At 37.5% G+C, this 24,296-nt stretch overlaps 1 protein-coding gene across 2 annotated transcripts in view; it reads left to right on the forward strand.

The window, feature by feature from the left end:
• The first annotated feature begins 685 nt into the window (after positions 1-685).
• Positions 686-24,296, forward strand: part of SYT1 (synaptotagmin 1) — a 198,552-nt gene continuing 174,941 nt past the window's right edge. For both annotated transcript variants that reach the window (XM_069490422.1, XM_069490423.1), the window contains exon 1: positions 686-851. In XM_069490422.1, coding sequence (XP_069346523.1) covers positions 686-851 — 166 coding nt within the window. The remainder of the gene's footprint in view (positions 852-24,296) is intronic.

Genomic DNA, 24,296 nt, shown 5'->3' on the forward strand with positions numbered 1-24,296 from the left:
GGATCGCTCAAGGTCAGGAGTTCGAGACCAGCCTGAGCAAGAGCGAGACCCCGTCTCTACTAAAAATAGAAAGAAATTATATGGACAACTAAAATATATATAGAAAAAAATTAGCCGGGCATGGTGGTGCATGCCTGTAGTCCTAGCTACTCGGGGAGGCTGAGGCAGTAGTAGGATCGCTTAAGCGCAGGAGTTTGAGGTTGCTGTGAGCTAGGCTGACACCATGGCACTCACTCTAGCCTGGGCAACAAAGTGAGACTCTGTCTCAAAAAAAAAAAAAAAAAAAAAAAAAAGAAAATATGAAATGTTTAGCATATAGAGCCTGTATGTTGTCAACAATTGTTTCACACACATTTCAGTAAGATTTGGGTTAGAAGTTAAACCTACACGGCAAATAATTGGCTGTATAAATAACTAATAGATTTGACAGTTTACATAGTATCATTGGGAGGGGATGCTGTGCAGTCTTACCTTCTGGGGAAGAACTCTCCACTCACTGTGGTTCCATAAATATTTCATGAACCAACACAAAGTAATATGCTAATGATAGACTGTTTTCTCAGGGAGCAGGTGCAACCTGTGATGTTTTTTCATCTCTAGTTATCCTTTGCTGTAGGGTCAGTAAAGCCATTTTGAATTGTTCTTTCTTGGCTTCCTTCCCCTCACAGTTTCACCTGAACCTAAAATGGTGAGCGAGAGTCATCATGAGGCCCTGGCAGCCCCGCCAGTCACCACCATTGCGACTGTTCTACCACATAATGCCACAGAGCCAGCCAGTCCTGGAGAAGGAAAGGAAGATGCCTTTTCTAAGCTGAAGGAGAAGTTCATGAATGAGTTGCATAAAATTCCATGTGAGTATTCTTTATTATTACTTGAATTAAAAAATAATTCAAAATCACATTATCCATTAGAAAGAAAGCAGAACACCTCTTAACACACTATACACTTACATTTAATATTTTATTATTGGAATGGTAGTATTCCAATATAAAATAAAATATTCTTGCAAATAGAATAGTCTTAATATCTTTAAATATATCCTGTAAATGAAAATCTAGTTTATAAAAAACATCTGCATCTTGTATTTAATGTAGGTAGGTTCCTTTTTATCTTCTTCAACATCTGTTTCTGTCAAGAATATTAATGTTTATGGGTTGTACTGTAGCTATTTTGGATTTGTATTTATAAAATTATTTCATTGCAAAGATTATTCCTAAACTAAAGGTAAGATTTACTTTCCCAATATTGTAAGTTTTATTTTCTGCCATTCATTTGTCTACATTTTAAAATCTTTTGTAGTTTTTAAAATTTTCTTTGTTGTCATAACAAAAAAGGTTATGCCCTTAGTTTATTTGGATAAGTGTAGCACTAAGTCCTCTCAGTGGTATTTAACATTTTTAATTTTATTTTCACATTGACACACTAAATTCTATGTATTTACTATGTAAAACATGATGTTTTGCAGTATATATACATTGTGGAATTAACACATCTGGCTAATTCACACATACATACCACTTCACATAGTTATTTTTATGATGAGAACATTTTACATTCACTCTATTAGCTTTTTTTCAAGAATACAGATATATTTTTATGATAGTCATCATGTTGTCTAATAGTTCTCTTGAACTTATTTCTCCTGTCTAACTGAAATTTTATACATATGGACCAAAATCTTCCCCCCTTCCCCCCAACCACCTCTGCCACTGAAAAACACAATTCTACTTTCTCTGTCTATGAGATCAACTTTTTTAGATTCCACATAGGAATGAGATTCTGCAATATTTGTCATTTGTGCTTGGCTTACTCCGCATAGCATTGTATCCTCCAGGTTCATTCTTGTTGTTGTACATGACAGGATTTTATTTTTTATAGTTGAATAGTATTCCACTGTGTATATACACCACACTTTCCTTATCCATTCATCCATTGATGGTCCCTTAGAAATGGGTTTATTTGGGGGCACTCTATGCTGTCCCATTGGTATATGAGTCTGATTTTATCCCCGTACCATCCTGGTTTGGGTTACTATAGCTCTCTAGTATATTTTTAAGTCAGGTAGTGTGATGCCTCCAGCATTGTTTTCAAGATTGCTTTTACTATTCAGGTCTTTTTGTGGTTCCATACAAATTTTAGGATTGTTTTCTCTCTTTCTGTGAAGAATTTAGTTGGTGTTTTGACATGGATTGTGTTGAATCTGTAGATCACTTTGGGTAATATGGACATTTTAACAATATAAATTCTTCCAATTCATGAACATGAACTATCTTTCCATTTATTTGTATCTGCTTCAATTTTTTTCATCAATGTTTTATAGTTTTCAGTGTAGAGAACTTTTACCCTCTTGATTAAATTTATTCTTTTTCCCCCCTTTCTTTTATTTCAGCATATAATGGGGGTACAAAAGTTTAACTTATGTATATTGCCCTTGCCCCCCCACCCCCCCAAGTCAGAGCTCCAAGCGTGTCCATTCCCCAGACAGTGTGCATCACACTGTAGGTATAGGTGTAGGTATACACCCGTCCCCTCCCCCCAGCCCCCACATCTGCCCGACACCCGATTAGTGTTATTCCCAAATGTGCACTTAGGTGATGATCAGGGAAGCCAATTTGCTGGTGAGTACATGTAGTGCTTATGTTTCCATTCTTGGGATACTTCACTTAGTAGAATGGGTTCCACCTCTATCCAGGAGAACATAAGAGATTCTATATCATCATTATTTCTTATAGCTGAGTAATACTCCATGGTATACATATACCACATTTTATTAATCCACTCATGTATTGATGGGCACTTGGTTTGTTTCCACATCTTTGCAATTGTGAATTGTGCTACTATAAACATTTGGGTGCAGATGTCTTTTTTATAGAATGATTTTTGTTCTTTTGGGTAGATGCCCAGTAATGGGATTGCTGGATCGAATGATAGATCTATTTGAATCTGTTTAAGGTATCTCCATATTGCTGTCCACAGAGGTTGCACTAGTTTGCAGTCCCACCAGCAGTGTATGAGTGTTCCTGTCTCTGCATCCACGCCAGCATTTATTGTTATGGGACTTTTTAATAAAGGCCATTTTCACTGGAGTTAAGTGATATCTCATTGTGGTTTTGATTTCCATTTCCCTGATGATTAGAGATGCTGAGCATTTTTTCATATGTTTATTGGCCATTCTTCTGTCTTCTTTTGAAAAATTTCTATTCATGTCCTTTTCCCACTTTTTGACAGGGTTGTTTGATTTTTTCTTGCTGATTTTCCTGAGTTCTAAATAGATTCTAGTTATCAGTCCTTTATCGGATGTGTAGCATGCAAAAATTTTTTCCCATTCTGTAGGTTGTCTGTTTGCTCTCGTGACTGTTTCCTTGGCTGTGCAGAAGCTTTTTAATTTAATCAGGTCCCATTTATTTTTGTTGTTGCTGTGATTGCCTTTGGGGTCTTCTTTATAAATTCTTTGTCTAGGCCAATGTCTATAAGAGTCTTTCCCACATTTTCTTCTAGAATTCTAATAGTTTCGCACCTAAGGTTTAAGTCTGTTATCCACCGTGATTTGATTTTTGTGAGAGGTGAAAGCTGTGGGTCCTGTTTCAGTCTTCTACATGTGGCTATCCAGTTTTCCCAGCACCATTTATTGAATAAGGATTCTTTTCCCCAGAGTATTTTTTTTCTGCTTTGTCAAAGATTAGATGGCTATATGAGGATGGTTTTATATGTCGATTTTCTGTTGTGTTCCACTGGTCTGTGTCCCTGTACTTGTACCAATACAATACCATGCAGTTTTAATAACCACAGCTTTGCAGTATAGTTTGAAGTCTGGTAAATTAATACCTCCCATTTTGTTCTTATCGCCTAAAATTGCTTTTGCTGAACAGGGTCTTCTCAGGTTCCATACAAAGCGTAAAATTATTTTTTCTATATCTATGAAAAATGATGTTGGTAATTTAATTGGGATTACATTGACTCTGTAGATCACTTTGGGTAGTATAGAGTGGTTAAATTTATTCTGAAGTCTTTTATTTTCTTGCTTTGGTGGCTATTATAAATGTGAATGTTTTCTTGATTTTTCTCCAGATATTTGACTATTAGCATATAGAAATTCTTCTGATTTTTGTATGTTTATTGTATGCAACTTTACTGAATTTGTTTATTCTAACAGTTTTTTGCTAGTGTCTGTAGGTTTTTCTATATATATGATCATGTCATCTGCAAAACAGGGACAATTTAACTTCTTCTTTTCCAATTAGGAGGCATTTTCTTTCTTTCTCTTCCCTAATTGCTGTAGCAAGGACCTCAAGCACTATATTGAATAGAAGTGGTAAGAGCGGAAATCCTTGCCTTGTTCAAGATCTTAGAGAAAAAAGCATTCAACTTTTCTCCATTGAGTATAACATTAGCTGTGGGTTTGTCAAATATGGTCTTTATTGTGTTGAGGTATACTCCTTCTATACCTAAATTTTTGTGAGTCTTTATCATGAAATGATGTTGGATTTTGTCAAATGCTTTTTCTGCATCTATTGAAATGATCATATGGTTTTCATCTTTAATTCTGTTCATGTGATGTGTCACATTTATTGATTAATGTGTGTTGAAGCATCTTTGCATTTCTGAGATGAATCCCACTTGATGATGGTGAATGATCTTTTTAATGTGCTGTTGAATTCAGTTTGAAAGTATTTTGTTGAAGATGTTTACATCTATGTTCATCATAGATATTGGACTAATTTTCTTTTTTTGAAGTGTCTCTGTCTGGCTTTGGTGTCGAGGTGTTGCTGATCTTATAAAATAAGTTTGAAAGTATTCCTTCTTCTTTGATTTTTTGGAGGAATTTCAGAAGAACTGGCATTAGTTCCTCTTTAAATATTTCGTAGAAATCAGCAGTGAAGACATCAGGTCCTGGGCTTTTATTTGGTGGGAGACTTTTTGTTACTGATTCAATCTCCTTACGTATAATTCACTTGTTAAGATCATCTAATTCTACATACTTAAGTCTTAGTAGGTTGTACGTGTCAAGGATTTTATCCAATTCTTCTGGGTTACCCAATTTGCTGGTATATAATTGTTCACAATAATATCTTATGATCCTTTGTATGTCTTTTATATCAGTTCTGATGTCTCCCTTTTCATTTCTGATTTTATTTATTTGAGTCTTCTCTCTTTTTTCTAAGATTACTAAAGATTTGTCAGTTTTATTTATAGAAAAATTATCCAGGCATGGTATACACTGGTAGTCTTAACTACTAGGCAGGCTGACATGGGAGGATGACTTGAGCCCAAAAGTTTGAGGCTGCAGTGAGCTATGATCATACCAGTGCACTCTAGCCTAAGTGGCAGAGTGAGATCCTATCTCTAGAAAAAGGGGGAAAAAACAGTTATTTTGTATTTGGGGGGATGTTTACACATCTTTAGAGTCAGTCCCTACTACCTTATTTTGCTTGTTTAATGATGTCATGTTTCCCTGATTCTTCTTGATCATTGTGATCATGCATCAATGTCTGCACATTAGAAGAAGTAGGTATTTCTTCCAGTCTTCACAGACTGCCTTTGTCTGGGAAAGACCTGTGGCAGCTATGGTACTAGTGTGCACCAGAAACCCAGGGCAGTTGCAGCCAGCATGGCACTGCCAAAAGCCTAGGGCCCATTATAGCAGATGTAGGACTGGAACAAGCTGGAAACCTGGGGCAGATGCAGTCCACAAGGCACTGGGGTGCACTAGAAGCCTGGTATAGCCACAGCTAGCTCAGTGCTTCCAGAATCCTCAGATAGTTTGGTTTCATTATGTTCAATATGCTACAAAAAGTGTGGCACTAGGGGAAGCCAGAAGTTCATGGCAGCTGTGGCCAGCACAGAGCTTCCATAAGTTGGAGATTTCCTACAGTAAGCATAGTACTGGGACACTTGAAGCCGCGGGCTGCTGGGGACTGCCTCCTGCTCAGGGTTGTCCAGAACCCAAGGCCATTGACATCGGCTTAGCAGCAGTACACAACGGAAATCGAGTTTGCCATACAAGCCTGAAGCTTGGGGCTGTGTGGTCCCACCTGGTTCCAGGGCAGGACTAAAGGCTCAGTCATTGGGTATGGGGTGGTAGGAGTCTGCCTGATGCTGAACTTTACTATGGTAGGCCAAGAGTTGGAGTCCAAGGCAAAGTCCTGTGCTCATTTTCCTTGCTTTCCCCTCTTTCCCCATGCTCAATGGTATCTCTCTTCATATTGTGCTACCTGGGGTTGGGCGAGGAGTGACACAGGTGTTGTAAAACTGTCCTTCCTACCCTCTTCAATGTGTCTTTTCATGTTACTGTGCTACTACCAGCTACTGTGGTCTCTCACCTGGTTTTCTTAGAGTTGTGAAGTTATTTTCATGCATAGTTGTTCATGATAGTTGTCCAAATTGATGTTTTTGTGGAGAGATTGCCACTGGAGAGTCCAACTCTGCCATCTTGCTCTGCCCCAATCCCAGTAGCATTAAATTTACATCTTAAACTAAAGGTTGGTCTTTTTTTCTTCAAGTTTGAACACTTACTATGTGCTAGACACTTTTTCTAAGTGTTGGGAACAAAGATTTGTACCCTCCCAGAGCTTATATCCTTACGCGGAAAAGAAGTAATAAGTCAATAAAGAGGCAAATAAATATATTATGTCAGGTGGTAATAAAAGACTTAAGGAAAAACATAAGAGAGTATGTTGGATAAGGAAGGGGGTAAAGCATAAAAGGTTGTTATTTGTAGGATAATCAGGGCTGGTTTCATTCATAAGGAGACCTGAAGAAAGTGGAGGAGAAACTGTCTAAAAACCTAGTAAATACTATGAAGACCCTTAGACAAGAATCTATCTGGAACAGCAAGAAGCCTCAGTGTGTGCATGAATTTGTAGGAGAAGTCATATCATGTGGGGACACGTGGATTGTTCTAAGGAACTTGGATTGTACCGTAAAATAAAATGCCTTTTTGAGTATTTTTAAGCAAAGGTGTACCATGATCTGAATTAGGTTTTTGAATATCATTCCTGCTGTAATGTTGAAAAATGGATTGTAGAGGGGCAAGAGCAGAAAATAAAGCAGGCTGTTATAATAATCTAGATGAAAGATTTATAAAATTTATAAGAGAATTATTCTGTGAGGACCCTGAAAAACTAAATGAAAAATGCCAGGAACCCACTTCTTATCCCTCAGTAATTTGCAATTTGTTAATTTCTTTGTCCACTTTTAACAAAATCAAGATCATCTAAGACACATTGTTACCACAATTGTCGATAATTACCATTCTCAGCAGGGAGACTCATAAACAAAGTGAAGACGGAGATGGTCCATTAGATCAAGCCCTAGAATTGGAAACACAGATCTCAGTTCTTGTCCTTGTTCTGCTGCTGAGCTAATGGACTGATATGCAAACTTCAGGTACTTTTGATATAACTTTGAGGTTATAACTACCAGGCAGAAACCAATGCATATACAAACTCTTAAAGAATATTTTATGAAAATGTTTACTTTGAGAGACACGTGTTACAGGTAAGCAGAGACCAATGAATAACACCAAATCAAACACATTATCCTGCCTTGTCTTCAATACCATCTTCCTCTCTGGAAGAGTCAACAATGTGAGACACATGGTGACGTTGATAACTATGGGACTGAAATGCTGCCCATGTATTTGCATAGCTCATTCACTCATTTCCTTGAAGTCTTTGCCCAATGTGATCTTCTTAGTTAGGACTCTCCCAATCACACTATTTAAAACTGCAATCCAGGATTAGGGCAGTAAGATGGCTGAAAAACAATCTCCAGTGATTGTTCCTCTGCACAAACACCAAATTCAACAGCTACCCACACAAGGAAGCGCCTTCAGAAGAACCCAAAATCAGATAGATGAGCGACTACAGTGCCTGGTTTTAACCTTACGTCGAGTAAAGAGGCACTGAAGAAAGCAGAAAGGACAGTCTTGCATTGCCTACCCACCCACCCCCATCCCCTGGTAATGCCACACCAGCGCACTGAGTGGAGAGAGAATCTGTGTGCCCAGGGGAGAAAAAGTGAAGTGACTGTGGGACTCTGCATTGGAACTCAGGGCTGCCCTTACACAGGGCAGAACCCTGCCAGTGCCCACACAGGAGCATTTAGACCAGCCCGGCCAGAGGGAAATCCTCTGACCTAAAACCAGAGTTCTGGCTAGCTCCACCACCAGCTCTGGCATTTGCCCCCCAACCTTGCTTTATTTCTTATTGTATTACTTAGCACCATCTGCACTATCATTTTTTTTATTTGATTTTTAATTTCTCTGGCTCCCTCCAAAATAACGTAAGCTCTATGAGGGCAATAAGTTGGGTCTGTTTTAGGCATAGTTATATCACTGCTGGTGCGTAGCACATATGAGTTACTAAATATGTATTTGATGAATGAATGTCAATTAAACTTATATCCTGAACCACCTATCTTAGACTTTGAGGCCTTAAGATGCTGACAAATTTAAGTATTTTAGGAAAGCAACATTTCAGTGCTTGACTATGTCATTTATACTGAAAAAGTAAATTATCTCTATCTTTGTGATGACAACACCTCCTCCTTTTATCCTTTCCCACTTAGAGGCAGCTATTTATTTTTTCCTCCCTGTTCATCAGTAGAAAAACAATTGGCTGGCAAATACTATTTATAACATTTTCTTTTCTTTCTTTTGTTTCCATTGGCTAACCTCATCTCATTCCTTTCGAAGCCATTGTCCTAGTCCTGTGTCCCTTTACTGGGCACTGGAAATCAGAGCAGATAATCATCCTGCTCCTCCATGGAGAATTGCTTTTGACCAGAGAATGTCAAAGGATCTGGGTAATGTCCATGAAAAATATGATGTTGTAGTGCTGTCTTTGACTTAATAGAAAGAAACAAGTGAAACATCTAAAATGTTAAAATGGTATGGCAAATCAGTATTAGAAAAAAACTGTATTATAAATATAGCCATGCAGTTTTATTAAAAATATGTAACAGTATACACATTTTACACTTTCATTTTAATCCATCACAATTTTTACTGCCTGTGTAATTGAAATTTCTAATGGGATTTATACACAGGGAGCAACACTAAACAAAAAGAAAACATATCCTTAAAATCAAATTCCTCTAGGAGTATATGTTATATAAAGGTTATCACTTTTGACTTGGCATAATATAGTGTGACACTAATGACAGGTAACAAATTAGAATATTAATCGATTTTGGTCTCTGAACTAAATCTTGGCTATCTGGCAGATGTGTTTTTTGCAAAATTGATAGCAAACAGCTTTAGTCTGTCACTTAAAATTCCCACTTGAAAGAAGAGAGGTGTCACAATGGCAAGGAGTGTGCATGTCATTAGTTGGGTAATCTACACAGTCCAGCATGGAACATATTTAAACCAAATTGCCTGATAATATCATCCATAACACCACAGAGCTTAAAATTTAAAAAAAGGAGAAGGAAATGGCAAATGCTAAACATTTTTATCTTTCAATTCATTCTGCACACTGTTATCTAAATGAAGCAGACAAGGTTTTTCAGAACATTTCTTTATTTTGCAACTTTGATTTTAATATGACTAGGGCCATGCTTGGTTTGTAAAGCATGAACTCATGTCATCCAAATAGCTATGGTTAAGGTTTTGATATTCATGAGCTTCTTGAAGTAGAGTTCAAGTTTCCTTAAGCACGAACGAAAGCCAGATAGCTAGAATATGACTCTGAGTCCCAAATAAGAGTGGACTAAGGGTAGCTGTATAATTCATGCAGAAGTGTTATTGGATAGACAGTTTAATAACAGGAATTAAAAAGACAAGCTCTGGACACAGACTGCAGAGTTCAAATTCTAGCTCCACTGTATACTAGCTAGATGGGCTCGGGCATGTTAATTTTTCTGAGTATCAGTTTCTTCCTGCATAAAGTGAGGATGAAAGTAATACCCCCATCATAGGGTTGTTGGGTAAAGGCATCGATGCATACAAAGTGCTTAGCAGAGTGTCTGGCACAGAGTAAGCATTCTATAAATGTTAGCTATCATTAAACTCAAGCTGTCATTTTAACAAGTCTATTTCTATTTTTGAAAAGCCCTCTATTCAGGTCAGTCACCCAAATTGAGAAAATTCCAGAAATTTTGCAGCCAAATATACATGCATTGCAGTCTTTAGAGCCACTCCAATGATTCCTGCACTAGGGAAGATGAATTCCCTCTTGGTGTTTCCTCATTTCATTATCTCCTCTAATTTTCCTTTTTTTCTCCTGTAATCTTTCTCACTCCCACATTCCCTTTATCCTACACATATGCTCAAGATTCACATATCCGCAAGTGCCTAGCAAAATTCCATGTATAGTATGTTCCTAGGAAATATCAGTTTTCTTCCTTCAGGCTGTAACACTTTCTTCCTTTGACCTCACCTCCCCTATCAGACTACCATTCTCTCTTCCTCCTTCACATCTCCACCATACTTATTTAGAAATATAAACAGGACCCTGACATCTATTTATTCAACTCCCATTAACAACTCAACCCCTTCTACTCGGATTTCCATCTTTCGTGTACTATTGAAATTGCTTTCACTAAAGTCCCCAGCTACCTCCTGATATACAATTATGAGGGTTATTACTAAATATCAATCTTCATTTGATCAGATATTTCTGTATTATCACCATTGGCTGCCATCTTCTGAAAACTCTTGACTTCCAGGACTCCACCCTTCTTCCCCTTCTTATTCTCTTGCATTGACTGGTCCTTCCTTTCCATTTTCTCTCTTCCCCTAAAGTGTTAGAGGTTCTTGCTTTCCAGGGTTTCATTTTTAATCCTATTCCATTCTTATTCTGACATGCTCTCCCTAGGCAATCTCACTCACCCACCACTTCAAATAAGAAATCTATTACCCTTACCTCCCTGAGCTATTTCACCACCAATTCTATGCCTTCATTCAAATCCTTTGAATTCTCTTCCTGAAACACTTCTCAAAACTTGCCAGCACTTCCCTACTTCAGTGTCTTCTCTCAAGGTTTTTTATGTTCCTGGACTCTTTCCCCACTAACCCTATCATTCAAGAATCAGTTCATATGTCACCACTTGGATGAGAAGTTCCCTCATTTCCCAAGGCTGAATTATATGAATCCTCCTCCAACCTTTCAAAGCTCTTCATTCAGCTCTCTCACTGTCATGGTTATCTGAGGTTTTCTGCCCGTCTTTCTCAATGAAATGTTAATTCCTCAGGGGCAAGGACCATTTCTTGTACATCTTTCTAGCTCCTACATCTTGAAATTATTTGACACCAAAGGCACTAATAAACTTGGGATATGCTGGGCATTCTGTTAGGGTTACGACCAAGAGCAAAGGTCTTATTCCAATGCATGTGGCAGGCAAAAAGGGGAAGGGGAGATGTTTTGTTTGAGACTAGGTTAATTTGTGATAGAAACAACTATATAGATATCAAATTATAAAAATTAACGTTATACCAAATCATGTGGTCCTTGTGTCATGCTTGGAGAAACTGATCAAGAAAGCAATAGTTTTCAAAACTTTTTAGCCCTTTGTTCAAATGCAACATTACATAGCTACTGAAATGTACAAGATCTTAGTTTATTTCATCATCTTGTTTATAATTTCAGTTTAATATTGATTCAAACTATAGAAAACGTGTGTGTGTTTCAAGAGTTACCATTAAAAAGTTAATCCTATGGCAGAAAATATCTGTTAGGTTCATCTAAAGCAGTAGTTCTTAATATAATTGCCACTGCCCCCTACAGGATAGTGTAGATATTTGTTGGGCCATTTTTGTTAAAATTGGGCAGAGGCAACTCCTGACATTTAGAGGGGCATGGTCCAAGGACCTTACACATCCTGTAGTGTGTGGGACATTTTCACACAAAGAAGAATTGTTCCACATCCCACACAAATTTCAAAATCCGTGTAGGACATGCATATAGAAGGAAATCTTTTTTATAATTATCTGAACCTAGAACTATTTTACATATAAACACAAAGTATTTTTGCATGGCTCTGAAATACAGGGAATAGTCTAGCTTTTATTCTAATGTCCAGGTTAACTTTAACCTTTGATTTTCTTCTGATTTTTAAAAAAAATCTTCTGATTTCCTTCTCTCTTATTAGTTTCAAGCATTTGATTACTTCATTGTGCCTTCCAGTGTAGTTGGGCCTGAAGATTTTTGTCCTGAAATACAAATTTTTTTTATAAATTACTGTCTTATTTTTCCTTTATATCATAGCATATTTTATTGATTTTTAAAATTATATATTTATGTTGTATTAACACTCTGAGATAGGAAAAAGAATAGTATAAAATGTTATCAATGGGGGCATTGCGAATAATATTGATTTTAAAGAACAAGTATGCAATATAACTCTATCAACATTGTATATTCAAGGTACAAACCTAACAAAAATACATGCTACTAACGTAGCAGTTCAGAAAGGTTGTTTATTGTGTCCTTGGATTTTGTTTTCCCCTTAGAAGCCTAATGGGCAGAAATTTTACCCAAGAAATTCATGCATTTAAAATAAACTAGTATTGAGGGATTTTGTAAACTTCTAAAACATAGGTAATATGGAGTAACAGTAAGCACACATAAAGCCACCAAGTGAATTAAGATCTCAGCTAGGTTTCTAAACTTTATTTAGCTACATTCCATCAGCATTTCAAAGATATGAATAAAAACACCTGAGGAAAATAAGGAGTGTGAATAAGATTTTACCTCTATCTAAAATAACTCAGGAATTACCTCACTGAAATACTATACATATATACTTTATAGGAGCTTGAAAAAGTCTTTTTCTTAACCGCATAGTAGTTGCATTGCAAAATAGAGGCTACGTTTTCACTAAGCAAAGCCTGACTACAAAAGCAAATCTATAAAGACAACAGCAGAATGAGAGAAGCTGGAAGACTCCTGGTTTTCCCCTTACTCCTTATAAATGACTGGGTAGATTTCTCACTGCACTGCTGACCTGTGATGTTTGTGCTAATTTTTTTTAAATTAGATAAAGAATTTAGGAACAGAAACTAGAGGGAATTTATGTGATGTACCATTAGAGTTTTAGCAGTTGGCTTTATTTTTCTTTGTTTTGATTTTCATTTATAAGATTATTATAATAAAGGGATTTGTGCTTGATAGCTTCTGAGTCCACGTGACTCCCCCATCTATCTTTTGAGTGAATGTAGATAACTTGGAAATAAACACTAAAAGACTATTGGCCCATTTAAAGATTTCCTCTCTAAGCAATGCTTTTATTAAAGCTGCTGTCTTGGAGAAATCTCAAAACCACTTGAACCCTCACATTTTTCTCTTCTCATTCATGCTGTTTTCAAACAAGAGTTTACCCCCCCCCAAAAAAGAGAGAGAGATAATAGAAGACTGCAAATAATGGAAATATATTTATTTGACTAATAAATATGCTATTTTCCTTTTTTTAGTTTCAAAATATTACAGAAGAACAAATTTTTTGGCTACAGAAATTGCTTTTGTACTGTTTGAGTCAAAGTTATAAGTGTACCCATCACGTAGATAGTGTGCCTTGTACATGTTAGATACAATTTCACCCATCCCCTCCCACCTACACGATTTCCATTGAGTTTTACTTCCATCTGTGCTCATGAGTGCTGATCGATTAGTTCCAATTTAATAGTGAGTACATGTAGTATTTATTTTTCCATTCTTGTGATACCTCACTTAGGAGAATGGTCTCTAGTTCCATCTAGATTGTTGCAAAAGGTACTAATTCATCATTTTGTATGGCTGAGTAGTACTCCATGGTATACATGTACCTCATTTTATTAATACACTCATGAATTGAGGGGCAGTTGGGTTGATTCCACATCTTTGTGATTGTGAATTGTACTGCAATAAACACTCTAGAGCAGGTGTCCTGTTGGTAAAATGACTTTTCATCCTTTGGGTAAATACCCAAAGTGGGATTGCTAAATCAAATGGTAAGTCTACTTTTACTTCTCTGAGGAATCTCCATATTATTTTCCATAGAGGTTGAACTAGTTTGCAGTCCCACCCACAGTGTATGAGTGTTCCTTTCTCTCTGCTTCCACGCCATCCTCTATCGTTTGGGGACTTTTTGATAAAAGCCATTCTGGGTGGGATTAAGTGATATCTCACTGTGTTTTTGATTTGCATTTCACTGATGATTAGTGATGCTGAGAAGTTTTTCATGTGTTTATTGGTCATTAGTCTATCTTCTGCCCACTTTTTAATGGGGTTGATTTTTTTCGTGCTGATTTGCTTATTTGTAGATTCTGATTATTAGCCCTTTATTGGATGTATAGTATAGTATGTGAATATTTTCTCCCATTCTGTAGATTGTCTATTTGCTCTCTTGATTGTTTCCTTGGCTGTGCATAAGCTTTTTAATTTAATCAAGTACATTTTATTTATTTTTGTTGTTGCTGTGATTGCCCTTGGTATCTTCCTCATACATTCTTTGCCTACGCCAATAACTAGAAGAGTTTTCCAACATTTTCTTCTAGAATTATTAATTTTTGTGATTGGTAAGACATACGGACCCTGTTTCAATCTTCTACATGTGACTATTTATTGAATAGGGCTTCTTTTCCCCAGTGTATATTGCTGTCTACTTTGTCAAAGATCAGATGGCAATATGTGGATGGTTTTATATCTGAGTTCTCTGTTCTATTCCATTGGTCTATGTCTCTATTTTTGTGCCAGTACCATGCTGTTTGTTTTGGTTACTATAGCTCTGTAGTATAGCTTAGTTTGGTAAAGTGAGGCCTCCAGCTTTGTTCCTGTTGGTTAAGGTTGCTTTGGCTATTTGGGTTCTTTTCTGGTTCCAAACACAGTGTAGAAATAATTTTTCTACATCTGTGAAAAATTACATTGATATTTTGATGGAGATTGTATTGAATCTGTAAATCACTTTGGGTAGGAGGGACATTTTAACAATGTTGATTCTCCCAATCCATAAGCATATGTTTTTCTATTTGTTTACATCTTTCTCAGTGATTTGCAGTTCTTTTAGTTTAAATATATTTCTAGGTATTTTATTTGCTTTGTAGCTGTTGTGGAAGGTATTGAGTCTTTGATTTGACTCTCAGCTTGACTGTTGCTGGGGTATAGGCATGCCACTGATTTGTGTACATTGATTATCAATTCCAGGAGTCTCTTGGAAGAATGTTTGGAGGTTTTCTACATATAAGATCATAGTATCAGCAATACTTTGACCTCTTCTTTCCCCTTATGGATACCCTTAATTTCCTTCTCTTGCTATTGCTCTGGCTAGGACTTCCAGCACTATGTTGAATAGAAATGGTCACAGTGGGCATGCTTGTCTGGTTCCAGTTCTAAGTGGGAATGCTTTCAACTTTTCCCTATTTAGTATGATGTTGGCTATGGGTTTATGGTATATGGATATGTTCCATCTATGTCTATTTTTTAAGCATTTTTATTATAAAAAGGGTGAATTTTGTCAAATACTTCTTTTGCATCTGTTGAAATGATCATGTCATCTTTGTTTTTGCTTCTGTTTGTGTGGTGAATCACATTTATGGCTTTATGTATGTTGAAGCATCCTTACATACCTGGGATGAAGCCCACAGGCCTGTCATAGGTTATTTTATTGAGGTGCTGAATTTGGTTTGCTTCAGTCTGCTGCAGGACCCTATGAGAAAATGTCTCTTTGGGCAGTCTTGGATAGGGGAGGGGAAGGGGAGGAAAGCTAGCACTCTGGTCATGTTTGTCCCTCACTCTGGGGGGCTGACAACTCAATGTCCAGGCACTGGAGTCCCACAGATCACCCAGTACTCATGGGATCCCTGGGGCTTCTGCAGTCTGGGGCAGAGTTGGGAAATGTCTGTGTGGGTACGAGCAAGACAAAACCTGAGAAGCTGAAGCCTGCAGGGGAGGGCAAAGAGGGATGGTGGCTAGAAAAGCAATATGGTGCCTGCTGTTCTGGTTCAGGTCTGTGGAGATGGGGGATTAAAATAAACATTTACTTTCCAGGCCTTGGATAATATGACCCAGCCACTTATAGTTTATTACTCTGAGATCTTGGCTCTTTTCTAAGTTTCTATAGACAGGTATACACTTTAAGCAAATGATATATTTTCCCAAGTGGGGCTGGGAGCCTGGTGCCCTGTCCACAACAAGCTCCCAGCTCCCTGGCGGCAGGAGCCTCTGGGATCATGTGGGCAGAAAGTCTCTCCAACAGCTCAGGAACCCACCACCTGTCAGAGATCTGAGGGAGGGAGAAACAAACTGATCCACCTACCCTTCTCACTGGACTCCACACCTCTCAAGGTTGTTATCTGCCCCTACCTTCCTGTTCTGCAACTGCTTCCCATGGACTCTCCCGAAGGTTCTAGCACCCTCCCTCAGATCCCCACCCAATCTCTGTTTGTTCATTAAAACTTCTCCTTTTTGCTGAGACTCTGGCAGCTGGTATCGCCGGTTGGCCATCTTGCCTTTACTCTCCTCAAATAGGCCATTTTCTTAAAGTATAGACCTGTCCACAGAAACTTAGAAAAGAGTCAGGATCTCAGGGTAATAAACTATAATTGGCTGAGTCATGTTGTCCAATGCCTTGAAACTAAGTTTTTATTGTAATAATTTCATTTTCATAAGGATTTGGAGCTGATTCTTTAAAATCAATAAACTATTATACTGGATTAAAAACATTGATGTTATAATCATGTAAATATCACCCTCTAAATTTTTTGGTGTACTTCAGTAGCCTAAAAGTATTAGTACTTTGTCCATATGCTGTATTAATCACTCAGAGACTCTGGCCCCTTATTGGTGACTAACCTCTGTCAGGGGAGCATTGTTTGCTATGATGAGAGACTGTGAAGTTGGTCTGCCTAGGTACCTGATTATGACTTTGGGCAAATCATGTAATCTGTCTGTAAAATGAGGATAATAATAGTACTTACCTTCTGGGAAGGTATGAGCAGTAAAGTATTAATATATATAAGTGCTTAAAACAATTGTCTGTAATATATATTGTTAGCCATCTTCAAAATCCATAAGCTTCTACTACATATTTATATAGCACCTATTATGTGCAAGGATATATAAAGCCATGCTAAGGAATGACATCATAGCATACAATTTAAATTTGTTCTAGACCTCAATAGCATTACAGACTCAGCAAGATACTGAGGGCTTTTTACAATATAATTTGATGCATGTGGCTCCAGCCTCCTCTCCAACAATTTGCTCAGTGGGATAAAACCTCTTCGAGTTACTAAATGTACTATCCGTAGTTTTAGAGTTACTAAATATATTATCCATAGTGTTTCTTGCTTCAAGATCTTTATACAAAATGTCTTCTCTGCCTGAAATTCTGTGCTTGCCATGGATGTCTACCTGGACTACTTCTAGTTATCCCTCAAAACTCTACTTTTATGTAAAGCTTTTCCTATCCCCTGCTATTCTAATCTACCACAAATCAACAATTCTCCCTTTGTGACAAATTTGTACTTTGCATATGCTTATAACTTTTACTTTGTTTTACTTATCTGTGTCTGTCTCTTAATGCTATGCCATCTACTTGAGGACAGGGACATTATCTTTTCATCTTCAGTCCCAGCACAAAATCTGGCTCATAGTAGGCAGAATTATCATTTTCCTTTAGCTCCAAAGAGCTCATATTATCAAGAAGATGAATTCCAAAGAGCTATTCCTGGAAAAGGGTGAGAGAGGTCATAATAAGTAAAGGCGATATTCAATGTTAAGCTGAACCTAAAGGTGGGCAACCTTCTGGAGCCATTTTGTTTTGCCCTAGGCCATGCTATACTTTATATCTTTTCTTTTTTGCTGTCTCCCTTTCCTTCACCGTGCTTTAATATTATCATCTGTTTTCTTTCCTCCTTGCCTGTGCTAACTAAAAATGTTCGTTTTATTCTCATTGGCCTGGTGGCAGCCCAGTCTGATTCAGAGTCAAGATACAAGCAGCCACCAAACTGGACCTACATTTAAACAGTTCTCCCCACAAGCATTTTATCCAAGTGTAGATCTGTGACTCGGTATAAGTTTCATCTTTTATTTTTAAAGATAATGTATTGTGGCTCATGCCTGTAATCCCAGCACTTTGGAAGGCTGAGGCAGGAGGATCGCTTGATGTTCGAGACCAGCATGGGTAACATGATGACACCCCATCTCAAAAAACCACTAATAATAATGATGATGTATTAGAATGCCTAGAAAATAAGATCAGCTCATTTCATATGACTATTGTTATATAATACAGCCCAGTTTCCTGTGCTTTCACTGAGCGAGTTTAAAAGGTAGCTGGAAATGTTGCTACAGTGACTTTTCCTACAATGGGTACTTTTATGAGGTTTGGTTTGGTAAGTAGCTGTTTATAGGAAACTTCTGTGAGTCTCTGTCTCACCCTGGGAGGCACACAAAGCAGTTTAGTTTTGCAGCTACTGTTGTTTCTTGATGCTGCCACAACTATGGATATCATTTGAAGTGGTGCTTCAACCTGGCCTTGACAGCCATCTTCTGCCTACACTGATTGGGACCGTTCCATGTCACCTCACCTTTCCACGGCTGCTGTCATTCATCTACCTTTCTGTTCCACATCTGCTAATGTGGCTCTAATGTGATTTACCTCAATCCCTTCCAGGTCCTCACCATTAGTGAATCTGTTTTGCTACTTTGCATTAAGTAGTCTTAAGCTATAACACTAGCACTACTGATGTAAAAGCCAGAGTACTTCTGTCACAGCTTGATTTTAATCATCTTTCTAAAAGTTGAGCACTACACAATTTTGCCAGTGTTTCAATTACAGAAAAAGATATAGGCAGTTTCCCAAACTCGGTTCTGCTCCTTTTGTCTTCCATTGGAGATGGATGCAGACTTGCCTCTTTCTGGATTACTTGTTTTGACCATTCACCCAGCCTGGAACAGTTGGGCCTGTGTGTACTTCTTCCTTGGCTTATGATACTCCATTCTCTAATTCACTCCCAGTCTTTCTGAGCATTCTTGCTGCCTCCTCCAGTTGCCTAGAAAAAGGTACTTTCCAAGGATCTGCTTCTGACATTTTTCTACCTCTATGATTTCTTAATAATTTCAGAATTTCCAATGCTATCTTTATGTAAATCACACCAAAAACTCAATCCCCAGCCTTGATTTTTCTGTTGAACTCTCCTCTTTTGTAACCTTAACTTTATTGAAGAATTATTTATACACAGGAAGATGCATCCATTGTAAATGTATAGTTCTGTGCATTTTAACATATGCAAGCAATGTAATCATCACTCCAATGTATTACCCCTAGTCCCTTTCCAGCAATGCCTGCCCTACTACCTCTAGTTCTAAGCAATAATTGATGTGCTTTCTGTTACTATAAATTACTTACAACTGTTCCAGCATTTCATAAAATGAAACCAGGCACTGTGTAGCCTTTTGTGTCTGATTTCTTTCACTTACCTTCATGGTTTTAGATTGATCCATATTCCTGCATGTTTCAGTAGTCCATTCCTTTTTATTGCTGCATCTGCTTCTGGTGAGGGCTTCAGGGAACTTCCAATCAAGGTGGAAGGCAAAGAGGGAACAGTCAGGTCACATGGCAAAAGAAGGAGTAAGAGCAGGAGGTGGTGGTGCCAGGCTCCTTTAGACAACCAGCTCTCATGTGAATTAGTAAAGCAGGAACTCACTCATTATCCTGTGGAGGGCACCAAGCCATTCATGAAGGATCTAGCCCCATGACCTGGACAGTCCAACCAGGCCTCACCTCCACCACAGGATCAAATTTCAACATGAGATTTGGAGGGGCCAAACATCCAAACCATATCAAGTAGTATTAGTTTTAGTTTATTAAAAAACTGCCAATCTGTTTTTTAAAGTGGTTGAATTATTTACCTCACCATAAGCAATGTATGAGAGCTCCAATTGCTCTACATCCTTGCCAACACCTGGAATTGTCAATCTTTTTCATTTTAGTCATTTAGTCTGCTTATTTAAGCCTCTCTATCCTAAAAGACTAAGGCTCAATTCAAATGTTAACTCTTCTATAAAGCTCTTCCTGAATACCAATGTCACTCATTTAATATATTTATCATCTTCTACTAAGTAGTAGTATTATGTTCATATCTTACCTTCTTTACTAGATTTTAAGTTCTTAGAAGATAGCTTCAGAGTTTGACTCATTGTTATATACTCCAGACTATGTGCTATATGCCTTACAAAAAGCAGTCAATAAATGTATGTAGCATGGATAAACAGCTTGATGGTAGGATATAAAATAGAATATGTATGGAAACAATGACAACATAAGAATGTAATGCATGCTAAAACTGAGATATGTAGAAGAGTCATCAAAGAGTAATTTGGAATTAGTTTAGAGAAGTCCATCAATATTGGGCTAAGGAGTTTAGACTTTAAAGAGGAGCCAGGAACCATTCAAGATATTCAAACATACAAGTAACATAGTTATAGTTTTGTTTTGGGAACGCCAATCTGGCAGTGTGTGGGTAGGATAGATTGTGAGGGGAGAACCTGGAGAGAAGGACAGGCAGGAAAGAGGCAATTGAAGGAACACTGGAGCGAAATAATAAAAGCCTAAATTGCTAGGGAAAGGAAAGCACAGATGTGACAGGCTCTGTGAACATGCAGTTGACAGGCACTGCATCTGGGTCTGAGGTGTGTGGAGGAGAGAAAATGAAATACAATTCCAGGGAGGCTGGGTAACCATTCCATGGTCGTGCCCTATAGGGAGTGGGGAACGCAAGAGAGAGTCCAGCATTAGAAATTGAGATTTGCGTGTTGACCAGATCCAAGTTGAGGTGGTAAAATTGGATGCTTGTCATTAATAAGGATATATAAGGAGGAAAAAATAGAGAAAACTATTGATAAATTCTTCAGATACAAAATTCATGGAAGAGTAGAGAAGTTGATAAGGAGATAAATGAGCTGTCAGAGAGTATTGGGTAAAACAGAACCAGAGAGTTTCATGGAAGCTAGGTAAAGAGAGAGTTTCTGAGAAAGAGTAGTCAAGTCAATTCAAAAGAAATTTTTTTAATATACTGCTTGAAATTTAGGAGAAACAAAAATGACTGAAACAGGCAATCTGCCCTTAGTGTTTTCAGTCTAATGGGGGAGAAAGGAGCAGACTTCATCATCACCATTACCAACATTTTCTGAATGCCTATTACCAGCTCTCATCTATATATTGAATTATAATTTTACCAATTATATCTCATAACAACCCTGTTAGGTATACATTTATGATGCCAATTTTACAGGGAAGTAAAGACTCTCAAAGACAATAAGCAAAATAAATTTTAGTATGAGGCATAATGAGATAAGTATTAAAGTGAGGTACAAGTAAGGCAGGCACAAAGGAAGGAGAACTGTTGTGGAAATGACAGAAAAGGAGTTATAAAAGAGGTAGCCTTTGGGTTGTGCCTTGAAAGATTTGAAAGAAAGTCATTCCATACTGAACAAGGTGAGTACCATCACAGAGTTTTGTGGTTAACAGTGAGGTGGGTGTAATTGGTTTGTGTACAATACCTTGCATATCCTACAATGTACTGTAGGATACATTGAGTGATTTGGTTGGGAGAGAAGGCACATGACTCCATTTTTTGAGAACATGTAATGCCTTGCTAAGCAGGTCATACATTATTCTGCAAACTCTAAGCTTCTGTGGGCTTTAAAGAACAGAGTATGACCCAACTTAATTTTTTCTTTTTTGACCATGGAAAGAAATAATTAGAGATATAAGCATCCAGTCATGGTAAATGTTGCAAATAGATCACAGAACATTATGCCCGAGATAAAGGCCAGTGATTTAGAGCTGTTTGGTGACTTGGAAAGCCTTGTTTCATTAGAGAGCTAGAATCAGAAGTTAACTTACAGGATATAGGGTAAGGAGTTAAGAGGTGAGTGTAAACTGTTCTCTACTATAAGAACACAAATAGACTTATAGCCCATGCACTTAACAGGATGCAAGGAAATTGAGTAAGGGTTGAGGTGCTGAATGGAATGAGATGAAAAGAAATAGATTTTCATTGCCAAAGGCAGAGTTAACTCTTTCCGGGCTACTTTCAAATACTACCAATATATACACATCCCTGGTATCATCACTAATCCTTCATATTTTTTGTGACAGAAATTGCTTGTGTACCTCGGCTAGAGAAGTTGATGACAGTTCACTGATAATGTGAGAAATCCTTTCTGATAGGCACACAGCTAATTTATTTTGCCTACAAAAAGTGTTGCTGAGACTGCATATTGACACATTTGCACTGTTTTTCTTGCATCCTTGGTCATAGTTACCCTGTCCTTGGACTCTTTATCAGCATCCTGTTTATAGCAGTTGCCAGTTTTAGTCTTATGTTCCAGATATTTGCCTTATTCTTCTAGATTATCCTAAATTTTTGGCCACAGAGATGAACATTCTAGTGTATACTTCTCCTATAGAGTAGTCACTAACTACTTATTGAATTGAAATGACTTTAGAGACTATCTTTCACTATTATAAATATATGCAAAAAAATTGGTTGTGGAGACATATCATAGTTTTCTATTGCTGCATAAAAATTTACCACAAACTTGTTCCTCCCCAAAACCCATAGTCCAAGTATAATTATATGAAAAAAAATATCAGAAAACTCCCAATGTAAAGACATTCTACAAAATACCTGACCAGTACTTCTCAAAATTATCAAGGTCATCAAAAACAAAATCTGAGAAACTGTCACAGCCTAAGGACACATGAGGACTAAATGGACTGTGTTATCCTACCTGAGATCCTGGGACAGAAATAGAATTAGGTATCAACTAAGGAAATCTGAATACAGTGTGGACTTTAGTTAATAATAATGCTAATATTGGCCCATTCATTATAATAAATGCCCCATATTAATTAGTATAGATGTTAGTAATAGGGAAAACCAGGCCTAGGGTATAGAGAAATCTCTGTAACTGTTGTCTTAACTTTTCTGTAAGACTACAACTATTCTTTAAAGTTTACTTTTAGAAATTTACTGCAAACATAGCGACTTAAAACAATAAACTTCTATTATCTCATGGTTTACATGGGTCAGGAATTCAGGCACAGTCAAACCGGGTCCTCTGCTTAGGGTCTCAGCAGGCTGCCATCAAAGTGTTGCCTGGACCACAAAGGAGGGAGCCAGGGTTCTTTCCGATTTTTGGCAGAAATTCTGTTCCTTGCAGTTGTAGAACTAAGACCCTCAGTTCCTAAAGGTGACTCTTCCATTGGCAGTTTACAACATGACTGCTTGCTTTTCCGAGGCCAGCAGAACATCTCTCTCTGGAAGGGCCCAGTTCTGCTTTAATAGCTTTAGGTTGGGGTCGCCCAAGAGCCTAACGTCTGCCTGTTCATGAACTGAAATACAACTGATTTGGGACTTTAATTACATCTGCAAAATCCTTCCACTTTTGCTGGATAGCATGGGCCGTTATAGTCACAGGTGTTTCCCATTCTCAAAGACAGGAGGTTACACACAGCATGGATGCAGGTGAGGGTGAAGTCTTGAGAGCCATCTTAGAATTCTGCTTACCATAGATATGGACAGAGAGAATGTGTGATAGAGAGCAAAATAATTTTTACTTTATGAAAAGGCAACGGAGATTATCTTTTCTCTAACTAATGTCAACTTGCTCTATTTACTTTTGATTTTTTTATAAATCTTAAAGGATTTGAACTGGAAAGCATCATTCTTATTCTCGTTTTGTTCTCTTCTTGGTGCCATTTCCACTACAGCCACTAAAATAATACATTTTTGTAGGGTTAACAGCATCGTAATGGTCAGATCCAACTGGGCTCTCTATAGCTAGACACTGCCTCATCCTCCCAAAATGCCCATGAAACTGTGTTGTACTTAATATGTATTTTGTAACTTTTCTCCTAAAATGATCTCCAAAATGGGAAGAGAATAGTTTTTCCATTTCATTGTGTTTTGAAGTTTTTTCCTCTATAGCTTGTTAAATAGAATTTCTTAAATTACTCAAGTACAACCACATGTTTTCTCACATTTCAGTGTCAAGCAAAACATCAGGCAGTGGGCATTTTTTTTTTTTTCACACTGATGCAACTTTGCTGGTAAATTAAGGTAAGAATGCTTATTAGATCCCTTTTGTGCTTGTGTATTAAAATAAATCCTAAAACAAAATCAGCACAACAAGAATAAATTTGAGGACCTTGCTTAGGAGCAAGGCTCACTAAAGTGGGAGATTCATTACAGAAAATTTTGTTCTTTTTTCCTTTTCCAAATTCAAGGATCATGAATCTCTGTTACCAGCAAGCAGGAGGTCTCTAAAGCTAAACCCACCCCAGAGTTAAACCTTAATTGTAATTTT

Source organism: Eulemur rufifrons, chromosome 16 (genome assembly GCF_041146395.1).
Source record: "Eulemur rufifrons isolate Redbay chromosome 16, OSU_ERuf_1, whole genome shotgun sequence".
Classification (NCBI taxonomy): Eukaryota; Metazoa; Chordata; class Mammalia; order Primates; family Lemuridae; genus Eulemur; species Eulemur rufifrons.